This window comes from Micropterus dolomieu, linkage group LG17 (genome assembly GCF_021292245.1).
Source record: "Micropterus dolomieu isolate WLL.071019.BEF.003 ecotype Adirondacks linkage group LG17, ASM2129224v1, whole genome shotgun sequence".
Taxonomy (NCBI): Eukaryota; Metazoa; Chordata; class Actinopteri; order Centrarchiformes; family Centrarchidae; genus Micropterus; species Micropterus dolomieu.
The window spans coordinates 2,128,201-2,141,340 of record NC_060166.1 but is presented as its reverse complement, the minus strand read 5'-3'; the positions used below and the strand labels follow the sequence as shown (position 1 = coordinate 2,141,340).

The 13,140-nt window shown below is 43.9% G+C and overlaps 1 protein-coding gene across 1 annotated transcript in view; it reads left to right on the top strand.

The window, feature by feature from the left end:
• LOC123985732 (toll interacting protein) overlaps nt 1-13,140 on the top strand; it is a 44,980-nt gene that overhangs the window by 16,158 nt on the left and 15,682 nt on the right. Inside the window, exon 2 of the mRNA XM_046073560.1 lies at nt 4,188-4,337. Within this exon, the coding sequence (XP_045929516.1) occupies nt 4,188-4,337 (150 nt within the window). The remainder of the gene's footprint in view (nt 1-4,187; nt 4,338-13,140) is intronic.

The window sequence follows — 13,140 nt, the reverse complement described above, 5'->3', positions numbered from 1 at the left end:
TAAACTACACTTATTACACGTACCATTACCGCTAAAGGAGGCAGAGGAGTAACTGAACATCTGACACACCGAGCAGGAGAAAGTAGGAGAGAGAGAGGGAGAAGGAGAAGCCATCGCTAGCTGCTAAGCTAAAGTCGCTAACGGCTAAGCTAAAGTACTGTAGCGTCAGCTACCAAAACTTTAGAACAAGTATGAGATTGAACAGCAGTCACTAAAAGATGGAAAGAACTGTGAGTGCTTAGGCAAAATTACTGTAAAGAATAAGTGTTTAGCGGACAGTTGGCCGCTGTAATCTAACAAATGTAACTGGTATTTAGCGAGAGCAGCACAACACGGTACCAACACACAAGCACCGGAAACGGAAATGAGTCGACACGCTTACCGCAATACGTCAGCAGTACGTCCACAGTCAGCAGTACGTCCACAGTTTAGATCTGATGGACGCAATAAAGTGTGTTCTTATGATCAGTGTGATGCAACATCATTTACATTCTGACCTGGATGGTCATTGTGAAAACTCTTCAGCTTAACTTTAGGGTCTGTTATATGACAGCTTCATACACATTTGTTTTCTTAAACATTTCCTTTAAGTTCTCAGTTTCCCAGGCCTATTCAGATGTGGAAAAGACTTGAGGATGGACATGGGAGATGGGAGACATGGGAGACAGCAGATGAGCTCGAGAGAGATGGTGAAACACAAGAGGACTGTTATTTGCCTACTGGACAGGCCCATCACGAGGAAGAGGAGGCGAGACCCTGCCCGGAGGAAGCCCGGGACCCCCGTCTGGAGCCAGGCCCCGAGGGAGGGCTCGTCGGCGAGCGCCTGGTGTCTGGGTTTGCCTCTGAGCCCGGCCGGGCATAGCCCGAAGAAGCAACGTGGCACCCCCCTCTCCATCCTTTGGACCCACCATCCATTGGAAGATCTACAGGGGTCCGGTGCGCTGCCACATGGGTGGCAGTGAAGGTCAGGGGCCTCGACGGACCAGACCCGTGAGCGGCAGAGGCTGGCTCTGGGGACGTGGAACGTCACCTCTCTGTGGGGGAAGGAGCCGGAACTTGTGCGGGAGATGGAGCGCTACCAGTTATATCTGGTGGGGCTGACCTCCACGCACAGTCTCTGTTCTGGAACCGTACTCCTTGATAGGGGATGGACACTATTCTTCTCTGGAGTTGCTCAAGGTGTGAGGCGCCAGGCGGGTGTGGGGATACTCACAAGTCCCCGGCTGAGCGCCGCTACGTTGGAGTTTACTGCGGTGAACAAGAGGTTTACCTCCCTACGCCTTAGGGTAGTGGCGGGGAAAACTCTGACTGTTTGTGCATATGCACCAAACAGCAGTTTAGAGTACTCGGCCTTCTTGGAGACCCTGAATGGGTTCTGCAATGTTCAAAGCCTCTATTGCAGAAGCCGCAGCGGAAGGCTGTGGTCTCAAGGTCTTAGGTGCCTCAAGGGCCGGTAACCCTCGAACACCGTGGTGGGCACCGGTGGTCAGAGAAGCCGTCCAACTGAAGAAGGAGGCCTTCCGGGATTTGTTGTCTAGGAGGACTCCGGAGGCGGTTGCAAGGTACTGACGAGCCCGAATGGCTGCAGCCTCTGCTGTGGCAGATGCAAAGCAGCGGGTGAGGGAGACGTTCGGAGAAAACATGGAGAAGGACTTTCGGTCAGCACCAAAGTGTTTCTGGAGAACTGTCCACCATCTCAGGAGGGGGAAGCGGGGAACCGTCCAAGCTGTGTACAGTAAGGATGGGACCCTGTTGACCTCAACTGGGGAGGTAATTGGGCGGTGGAAGGAACACTTTGAGGAACTCGTAAATCCGACTGACACGCCCTCTCTAGTAGAGGCAGAGCTGGAGGCTGATGGAGGTTTCCCGTCCATTTCCCTGGAGGAAGTCACTGAGGTAGTCAAAGCCCCAGGGATTGATGAGATCCGCCCGGAAATGCTATAAGCTTTGGGCGTGGAGGGGCTATCTTTGATGACATGTCTCTTGAAAATTGCGTGGAAGTTGGGTACAGTTCCCAAGGAGTGGTAGACTGGGGTGGTGGTTCCCCTGTTCAGAAAGGGGGACCAGAGAGTGTGTGCCAATTACAGGGGTATCACACTTCTCAGCCTCCCCGGTAAAGTCTACTCCAGGGTGCTGAAATCGAGGGTTCGGCCGATAGTCGAACCTCAGATCGAAGAGGAACAATGCAGTTTTCGTCCCGGTTGTGGAACAACTGACCAGCTCTTTACTCTCACAAGGATCCTGGAGTGGGCTTGGGAGTATGCCCATCCAGTCTACATGTGCTTTGTGGATCTGGAGAAGGCGTATGACCGGGCCCCCCAGGAGATACTGTGGGAGGTGCTGCAGGAGTATGGGGGGGGGGCCTTCTCAGGGCTATCCAATCCCTGTACAACTAAAGCGAGACCTGTGTCCGAGTACTCGGCAGTAAATCGGACTCTTTGCAGGTGAGGGTTGGCCTTCGTCAGGGCTGCGCTTTGTCACCAATCCTGTTTGTGATATTCATGGACAGGATATCGAGGCGTAATCGTGGCGAGGAGGGGCTGCGGTTCGGTGGGCTTGGGATCTCGTCACTTTTTGCTGATGATGTGGTCCTGATGGCATCATCGGTTCGTGACCTTCAGCTCTCACTGGATTGGTTCGCAGCAGAGTGCGAAGCGGTTGGGATGAGGATGAGCACCTCTAAATGTGTGGCCATGGTTCTCAGCAGGAAACCGGTGGAATGCCAACTCCGGGTAGGGAACGAGTCCTTACCCCAAGTGAAGGAGTTCAAGTACCTCGGGGTCTTGTTCACGAGTGAGGGGAGACTGGAGCAGGAGATTGGCCGGAGAATCGGAGCAGTGGGGCCGGTATTGCACTCGCTTTGCCGCACCGTTGTGACGAAAAGAGAGCTGAGCCGTAAGGCAAAGCTCTCGATCTATGGGTCAATATTCGTTCCTAACCTCACCTATGGTCATGAAGGCTGGGTCATGACCGAAAGAATGAGATTGCGGGTACAAGCGACCGAAATGGGTTTCCTCAGGCGGCTGGCTGGTGTCTCCCTCAGAGATAGGGTGAGAAGCTCGGCCATCCGTGAGGAGCTGAAGGAGGATGAAGATTTATGGACGGACAGGCCCATCACCACAACGGAGAGAGACATTTAGGCTTCAAATTGAATTTGACCATCATTGTATAATTTGTCTCTGTTTTGAAGTTTAGAAGAGAATATAAATACTGTGAGAAATAAATTGAAATGATATCTCCAAAATTCCAGTTTCTTATTCTAAAGTTTTTAATAGTAAACCATAAAGCTATGTTCTGACAAATTTGAGGTATCTGTGCTTTAGTATTTCCCTTTTATGCGACTATATCCATATACTAATCATGTATACACTACATATCTCCAGATGAGTTGATTTTGAATGTTTGTGACTGAATGTGTGTTCCTTTTATGATTTGAGAAAATGATTACTCCTACTTAAAATAAAGTAAGAACTGGATAAACAAGCTGTTTTCTCTAAGCTCATGTTGGCTTTGTAGGGGTACATGGTTCTACACTCACTACAAACATGATCTTACTGAATATGATGCATTGCTACGTTTACCCTCCCGCGGATCTGATAACCTCTCGTGTGAATCGTGAATCTAAGATCCTCTCGCGATTTGGCAGTGATATACCACTATACACATCAGCTTAATGCTGCAACTGCACTTACTAAAATATAAATGCACAGAGCAGTTATGACCACGCATCCTAAATATGGAACATAGTCATATACATGGAATATAGTCACATAGGAATATAATCACATAATAACAAGTAATTGTATAGTGGGGAGATGGTAACTCCTGTCACTGTTCAAAGATGGTCTCTGGTGTTGGATTGAGCTTTCTCTTGCTGTCCACTAACTCGCATTATAATAGTGATTATAATGCATTATAAATGGTTGTAATGTATTCCAACTATGAGAATTATAATACTTGCCAAAGTGTCAGTGAGTGACTAGCAATTAGTGGGATTATTGTTCTTGAGCTTATAAATCACTATAAAATACTTTATAATATGTTATAGTTATACAGAATTATTAATATTTATGAGTATTTTATTACAGACATGGGCCTCATAGAAAGCTTTACCAGTTGTCCATCTCTCTCAGGTGAATGCTTTCTCTTTGCATTGTCAGTCTGAATTCCTGTGTGTGTCTATTCAGGTATATATTGGTGAGCTTTCCAAGGACTTCCTGCGGATCACTCCCACCCAGCAGCAGCAGCAGGTCCAGCTGGATGCCCAGGCAGCCAGGCAGCTGCAGTATGGAGGCTCAATGGGCACCATAGGGCGACTCAGCATTACTGTGGTCCAGGTAAACATAGTTCAGCTTTGCTGTTAGAAATGCAACTCAGTCTTATATTTGGACTAATATGGATAAAATCTTTGTACCGTATGTATATGTACTTTTTAGTATGTTATGTTTAACAAACAAAATCATTCCTCCATCCTGTTCTTTCCTCCAAATTCCCCCAAACACAGAACAGATCACACTGCCTTAATGTCAAATAGCACATAACTCTATTAATATAATATACAAAATAACATTTAAAAAATGCAGGGGAGTATTAAAGAACAAAAGAAAAAACAAAAAAGGAGGGTGGGTAACAGGAGAGAGACAGAAAAGGGGGTTGGAGGCCGGTGCCAGTATCTGAATTTCTGAAACAAGGAATGACAAAAAGTCAGCCATTGGGTGTTAAATAATGACTGGTGCTTGGCCGAAACCAGGGTGAGCCTCTGCCTAAACTGTGTCACAGCTAGACAATGTGATCTTTTAATGATGATGATGACGGATTAGATTGCGTTGATGTTCTGAATCGTTTGTGCCCCCAAAATATGGCTGCAGTGATTGCTGGGTACATTTTGCACATGGTGGAGGAAGGAGTAGGAGATGAGCTGTACAGCTGAGTACTGCTGGTGCAAGCAATCAGTCTCCATGGTAACAGTAGAATTTTACTTCTGTAAATTTTCTGTCAATGTAGCAAATGCCTTAACACTTTTCCTTAACTAAGGAAGCCTTTTAAGGGATTCTTTGCAATGCCCATAAGTAAATCCACTAGCTAAGGAGAAATTAAGACTTAAGTATCATACTTAAAGCCCCCCTTTAGCCAGTTTTAACTGCTGTTTTTGGTGAACGTTTTTCTCAAACAGAGAATGGGGGTGTGGCTAATAGTCGGATATATTCAATTACCATGACAACCAAAAACTGACTGGCTGGAGTGTTCTCTAACGACATGCTGTGTTAACATCACTACACTGTAAAGTTTAGTAAACTACTGCACTGGCAAGAGTATTACTTGCCCATGATAGAAAGTAATGTGCGAGTTCAATCACATAGTCGATGGTCCTATGACGCACTGCACTCCCACTACGTTTTATGGTTTACCGGGGGGGGGGTAAATTATGTCTTCATGAAGCTGGTAATGTTTTTTGTTATTTGTAAAATGTCTTGTTCATGTGTTTTTACAGTTAATCTCAAAAATGGCTGTTTCAAAATAGAATCTTTACAAAATTAGTTTACTTCAGTACAAATGTTGGTGTAATGCATTTCCATTTATAAAAATATTCCAATTCTTTGCACAATCTGGGAAATTTACCTACACAATATTTTATTTCTGGAGGCACTGAAATCAAATTAAACCAGGCACCAAACGGCACTACTGAAGACTGGATTATTAATAATTTTTAACCACAAACCGTATAAGATATGTTGTAACTGGTTCCAGCGTGCTGTGTTCATAGATGTTCTGAACGTGGTTCACCATCACATCTCAGTTAGAGTGGAAGAAGTTGCAGTCAAGTACAGATGTTTAATAATGGCTGGCCTCCACAGATTTAGGTCCTTCCTTTCTGTAAAGAAGAAAATGTAATTATAATAAAAGCCAAAAGGAACAACCACCGGCCCTGCCATGAGATCGATCTGTACGAAGCTTATAATGTTCTGTCTCTGCTGATGTTCAGTCTGAGATGTGTTAAAGGCAGGGTAGGCAAGTTGCTTCTGAAACACTTTTTGTCATATTTGTTGAAACTGTCTATATACACCAATGCATATTAAAAAGTTAGGTGCTCTGAAAAAGAGAGTATAAAAATCGTCTGTCTGTAGTCCTCTCAGTGCTGCAGTAAACACAGCCACTCGTTCGATTCGGACCGAATGCAATGATTGGCTGGCTTACTGTCACTCTCCCTCGCTGCCATGGCTACCAGCCCTGCTGCTACAGGAGCTGCCCACATGCGCGCACCCGGTCAGCTCTCTCAGACCTGACGAGCGAAGCGGTCAGACCGGAGGTAATATCTGCGTGGCTTTTCAACGATAGTGACTGACAACTGAGGAACACCGAGGGGCTGACACAGCGTGGTGACTTTATTTCTGCTGGACAGGTAATCTGGCTTTTATCATTTTGATGGTAATTTGTTACTTTCATCGCTAGCAAACGTAGCTACCTGCTTAGCATACAGCTAACGGTTGCTTCGAGTGCAGGCTGGTGTAGGAGCCAGAGTAGAGATGATGAATTATATCTAGCTGTAAGTGAGCTGGAAAACGGCAGCACAAGCTGTGTTTTCCGACGCTAACATTAGGTAAGACAATGTAAGTGTAGACTGCGCCGGTTTAGTTGTTCACCATCAAGGTTTATAATACTATGTTTACACCTTGTATCTAATCTGTTTGTGTAATTATCTTGTGTCTGCAGGCGCTGTTTGACTGTATGTTACTCTTTTACAAATAATGTAGCTGTGTGTTTGTAGTTGTGAGAAAGACATTTCAATGTTAGTGTACATAAACAATGATGGCTAAAGGTCCTCAAGTATCTGTGTTTCTGGTATATAGGCTACCTATAATATAGTTTGACATTGTTCGTAGCTAAACCTACTGTGTGAAAACCTTTTACTGTAACTGGTGTTATGCCATTACTTATTTTACCAGAATTAAAAAATCAGTCTTCCAACACCCTGTGCTTCTCACCAGTACACTGATCGGACCGTGCTGGCTGGCCTGGATTACAACCACCGTGTCTACAGTCCAGCCAGGAGAAAAGCTGATGACACAGTTCAGTATGTTGCATTATGAGTACTCCTATGCATTTTACTTAATACATTTATAAGTGATGAATCAAAAAATATTAAACAGTATGAGGAATATAGATAGATGGTGCTGATTTATTGTTATTGATTGCATTTTATGTGGAAATAGTTTACTAATTACTCAATAAGAGAACATGTTAGGTGTTAGAAACTTTTCACTAAGCTGATCCTCCTTTCTGTATGTCAGGTACAGCAAGGTGTACAACAAAAAGTCCAGGAAGTGGAGCTTGTACTCATTGAAGGTGGAGAAGGACTACAGTTACATTGCAGACCTCCAGAGTGCCATCCTCCTCGGACGGTTGTCTACTACTGAGGAGCTGCCTAGAAGCAGAACCAGGAGACCTGATGATCCCCGTCAACATGGGGTACAATCAGGTGTCCCTGCCCCAACTGTGTTGCTAGATACAGCAAAATATAAAACAAAAAATAATATGGTTGGTTTTGAAATGTGGTAATCATGTCGGAGAGGTGACTGTGATATATTTAATCATCTCCACAGCAGCGATACGATGCTACGAGTAAAGTCTGGACTGTCTTCATAATCAGTCAAGATACATCTGGACACACATTGTCTCTTGCTGTATATACTTTGTCCACAGTCCTCAGATTCTGGCCTGTAAAGGAACATATAGTTGTTAGAACCCCAAATTGGAAAGATCAGTGTAATAGGACAGAACATTCATCACCATGATCAGATATTTTTATTGAACAGGGGTTTGTTGTTCTCTAACAGGACTTCTGTGTCCACATTACACACCATGTCAATGTACATGACACAGATGAGCCGATTGCTGAAGCAGAGCTGTAGTTAGTTGTTGTAATCAGTAAACGATAATAAAAAAGTAATAATGGATGGATTACATTTATAAAGCAATTTATTTTTGACAGTCAAAGGGCTTAGGGGGAAACACCAGAGAAACTTTGAGACAAGTACACTGGGAGATGATAGACTAATATTAAAATATATATGTATAGATATACCTGTTCATATGCTGTTGTTGGAGCGTGAAGCTCGACGCAGGTCCTAGAAGATGTGCTCCTTGCACCTCGTCCTCCCCGTCCTGCCTCTTCTTACTCGGACCCCCGCAGCCCTCCCTCAGCTGCTTCGCCTCGACCCTGGGCCTGTCCCGGTTTGTGCTTGGCTCTGGGGTACAGTCCTCATCAGAGACAACAATGCTGTCACCGTGGAAGCTCGTGGAACATGCAAAACAATGTACATGTTATGAGTCTAACACGAAATGCACGTTCGTGTAGTGTAACTGATGGAAATGGTAAAATGTGTATCAGCCTGTTTTTAGCTTTGCCCAATGTTACCGCAGCTGTTAGCACAGCTACCTGATGCTAACAGTTAGCTAGCCAGCTCGTTACTGATTAAAACTCGGTCTTTTTAAACCTATCCAATAATAACATGCTAGCTTGATAGTGAGTACTAACAGCCGGGTTAGTTGTTTATTTTCATAATGATAAAGTTAGATGTTTTCTTACCCCTGATGTGAGCCGCTGCTCTCCGCTCGTCACACTGTCCTCGTCCTCCTGCGATGTCGGCAACGCTCATTCACGTGTTTTGGGAGCGTGGCTTTGGAAGGAGCCCAGAAGGGAGAGGGTGGGAGTTTCTCTGTTGGATACTTTCAAAATCCAGCAGTTTCTGGCTGGTTTCTCAAACTTACCTACCCTGCCTTTAGTTCGCAAGTGTGAATAAATCATCTGAGACATTTCACAGTGCACAACTCACCGCTGATGGCATAGCTTCGCAGCTTCAGATTTCTGATACCATTTCCTCCGCCGATGCATCGGTGAAACGGCCGTCAGTAAAATGCGTGTTGCAGACTGTATATAAGACAGTGGCAGGTGAAAATGCTGTCCTCCAACACCGCACGCACCGATGCCATAATGAAAATGAACAGGACTTCCGGTTCGAATGTCACCGTGACCGCAGCACTGTGAACGGGCTCCCAAGGAAACCTACGAAATTTAAACCTTTACCCTGTTAAGACAATGCAGATTTGGGTTTAGAGGTAGATAAGTGAGGGGGTAAATGAAATACACCAAAACTAACGCTTCGACGGAGCAACATAGTGGGTGCTTAAACCTGGGAAAATAGCGCTTGCTTCCCTGCTAACGCTAAAGGGATTCACTGCTCGACACGAGGCCGCACACTGGTGGACTGCTACCGCACGGTGATACGATATGGCCAACATAGACGTGGTACTTCAGGAATTGAGGGACTTTCGCCAAGAAAACAATGTGAGTTTGGGGGAAATTAAGGAAGAAATGTCTAAGATGAGCGCGAGAATGGAGGCTGAAGGACGGATTGAGAAGGTGGAGGAGAGGATTCAGAACACAGAGGACGCCATGATGGAAATAATAAAGTTACAAATAAGATTGGAGGATAAATTAATGGACTTGGAGAGCCGCACGAGAAGGGAAAACGTCCGCATCTACGGTATACCCGAGACAGCAGAGCGGGACTCTCCAACAATGAGTGATTTTGTGGAGAAGCTGCTGCGCGACGGGTTGGAGCTGTCTCAAGATGAGCTTGACATGTGCATCGAACGGGCGCATCGTTCTCTAGGCCCACCACCGCCAGACGACGCACCCCCACGCTCTATTATTGTGAAATTCCTCAGCTTTAAGACCAAAGAACTTGTGCTCCGTAAGGCATGGAAGAAAAAAGGATTTACCTGGAATGGCAAACAAGTAAGTTTAGACCATGATTACCCACCTCTCATCCTAAAGAAACGAAGAGAATACGCAGATGTGCACAAGATTCTGAAAGAGCAGCAGATCCCTTTTCAGACTCTCTTTCCAGCTAGGCTAAAGGTGAAATACACTGAAGAGACCAAAATCTACAACACAGTTGTGGAAGCTACTGCAGATATGTCCAGTAGAGGCTATGCGGTGAAGGTCATCACATCACCAGAAACAGCGTTTGAGCAACTGAAGCAGCTGACCTGGAGCAGAGTTGGCAGAGGAGCGGGGAGCAGCGCAGCAAACAAGAGGCGGGACCCCGGTTACAAAGAAAAACTCAGAGCCTTCAGGAGGACCTCACCTACGCCTTTGGGAAATTGAGGTTTACCCACTATGCTGTTTCTTTCTCTTACAACTTAAAAAAAACTGTTATTCAGTTTAATGGTGTGCAATAAGCAGATAAGTAAGGTTTTTGGAGGGTGTTCTTCTCAGTGAGGCCTTAGCTTTTGAGGGCCTCCTCCACCGATTGATGAAGAAGTTGCCCTTGAAGGCGAAGCAGGGTCCACCCCTAGGACCCCTACCTTGGAAGTTAGAACTACCTCAGTTTGATTTTTGTCTTTTTTTGATGTTATTTGTTCATGTGTTCCATGTTCAGTGTTTACAAGGGTGTGTGGGGAGCCTATTAGAATGGTTGTATTCGTTCTATAATTTAGATGAGTAGCAGACCAGTGAAAATGGTATCAATCAATATTAATGGCCTACACAATCCGATAAAAAGGTGGAAAGCCCTATCTAACCTTAAAAGAGAGAAAGCTCAGGTTGTTTTTATGCAGGAAACACATCTGTCGGATAGCAAACATGAAACACTGAACAAGCTTGGTTTTAAACAGGTCTTTTATTCTTCTCACAGTTCGGGGAGGCGAAGAGGTGTGGCGATCTTAGTGCACGGCGCTCTGAACTATGAACATATATGAGAGTATAAAGATAAGGAGGGTAGATATATAATGGTAACTGGCAAGATTGACGGTATTACTCTGAGTCTCTTAAACATGTATATTCCCCCAGGATGCAAATGGTCCTTGTATAAACAGATCCTTGAATTAACAACAACAAGTAGTCAAGGAATTCTGTTATGTGGCGGTGATCTTAACCTCACACTAAACGCCAAATTAGATTCTTCAAACGGGAAAGGTGATCCGAGAAACATTGGGAAAAGAATGGTACACCTGATGGACGAATTAGGATTAGTTGATGTGTGGAGGGACTGCCATACAACCGATAGGGAATATACCTACTATTCATGCGCACACAATGTCTACTCAAGGTTAGACTATATCTTCATGTTTAGAACTGATCTCCTCAGGGTAAAAAATTGTGAAATAGGTCCCTGTACTATATCAGACCATAACCCCATCTATGCTGATATCTGCCTGAACAGGAAGAAAAGATCCACCTTATGGAGGTTGAACACAAACATTCTTAATTACCCAAATATTAAAGAGCGCTTGAAGAAAGATATAGAGTACTTAGAATATAACGATAAGGACGAGGTGTCACCGGGAACACTATGGGATGCACTTAAGGCAGTGATTAGGGGGAAAATAATTGGTATTTCCTCTCACCTGAAAAAAGTAGGTCTGCAAAAACTCCGGCACTTAGAAGAAAAGTTGTTAGATCTGCAACACCAACACTCCGCGTCTCATAATGGTAATATTAAATCGGATATAATAAAATTGAAAAAAGAAATAGATGATTTGAACACCATGGACATACAGAACAAACTCATTCTTATAAAGCAACAGTACTATGAGGTAGGGGGGAAATCATTGAAACTTCTTTCTTATAAGCTTAGGAAACAGCAAGCGGAGAGATCTATTCACAAAATTAAGAATCCCCTAAAGGATCGAATAGAAACTGAACAGGAAAAAATTCAACAATGCTTTCTGGAGTATTATAAGACACTATATTCTCAACCTCATATAGACAATGACCAGGATATTAATACCTTCCTGTCTGAACTTGAGTTACCAACAGTGACAAAGGAACAAAATAAAAAGTTATTATCCACAATAACTAAAGAAGAAATTCAGTTGGCAATTAAAAGATTAAAGGGAGGGAAGATGGATTTGGTCCGGAATGGTACAAACATTTAATTGGGTGATGGACCATAAGATCGTCCCACCCTCATGGAATGAAGCAATAATTTCTATCATCCCAAAGGAAGGAAAGGATGGATTGCAATGTAGTAACTATCGTCCTATTAGTGTTCTGAATATAGACTAAGTTGTTCACCTCTATCATGTCAAGAAGATTAGAAACAATTTTACCAGGGTTAATACATAAAGATCAGACGGGTTTCATCAAACAAAGACAGACTCAAGACAACATTAGGAAGGTTTTACACATAATGAGGCAGGTTGATAAGCAAAAATTAGAGACCTTAGTACTGAGTTTAGACACCGAAAAGGCATTTGATTCGGTGAGGTGGTCCTTTTTATATAAGGTGCTTGAAAAATTTGGTTTTGATAAATCTGGAATTGAGGTTATTTCAGGGTTATACAATAACCCAACTGCTAGACGGAGACCTCACTGAATCATTCAGATTGGAGTGCGGGACTCGACAAGGGTGTTGCATCTCGCCTCTCCTCGCCGCCTTGTATATCAAACTTCTAAGCCAGTGGATCAGGCAGAGAGAGGATATAATTGGAGTAAGAACAGTAGGTGGGGAGCAAAAATTGGCACTTTTTGCTGATGATTTACTATTGACTATATCTTACCCCACACAGGTTGTTCCTAAAATCATTAAACTACTACTAGAATATGGCTCTTTTTCAGGGTACAAGGTTAATGTAAATTAAAGCTGCAAGCAGCGTTGGGCGGGCCCTCGCACTTGTAAGCGCGTCCGCGCGTGAGCCGGCCGAGTTGCAAATTCTGGTGAGTTGTTTTCTGCTCCAGCCTGCCTAAAAGAAAAGCGTTTTTGGGATTAAATGGACTTTATTAGCTGCTGCAGTGCAGGATGAACTCAGAACAGACCCATTTCTCACCTTATTATTCTAAATCATGCAACGAAGAAGAAGAAATGCATAATAAATCCTGGGACAAAATCTGTCCACAAATACTGTACAGCATGTAGTCTGATGAACAAGACTTGTGTTATATCTGACTTGGGCAGTGAAATGTTTAATTTTTTTAATTCATGTGGTCATAGTTGTCCACAACTCAAATCAGAATATAAGAAGAAATGTTTTATACCACCTCAAGAAGGCTTCCTATCAGAAAGTTAGGAAGGTATTTCAAATGTACAACTGCAGTACTTAATTCTAAGTAAAGTAATTTCCCTGACATTACAG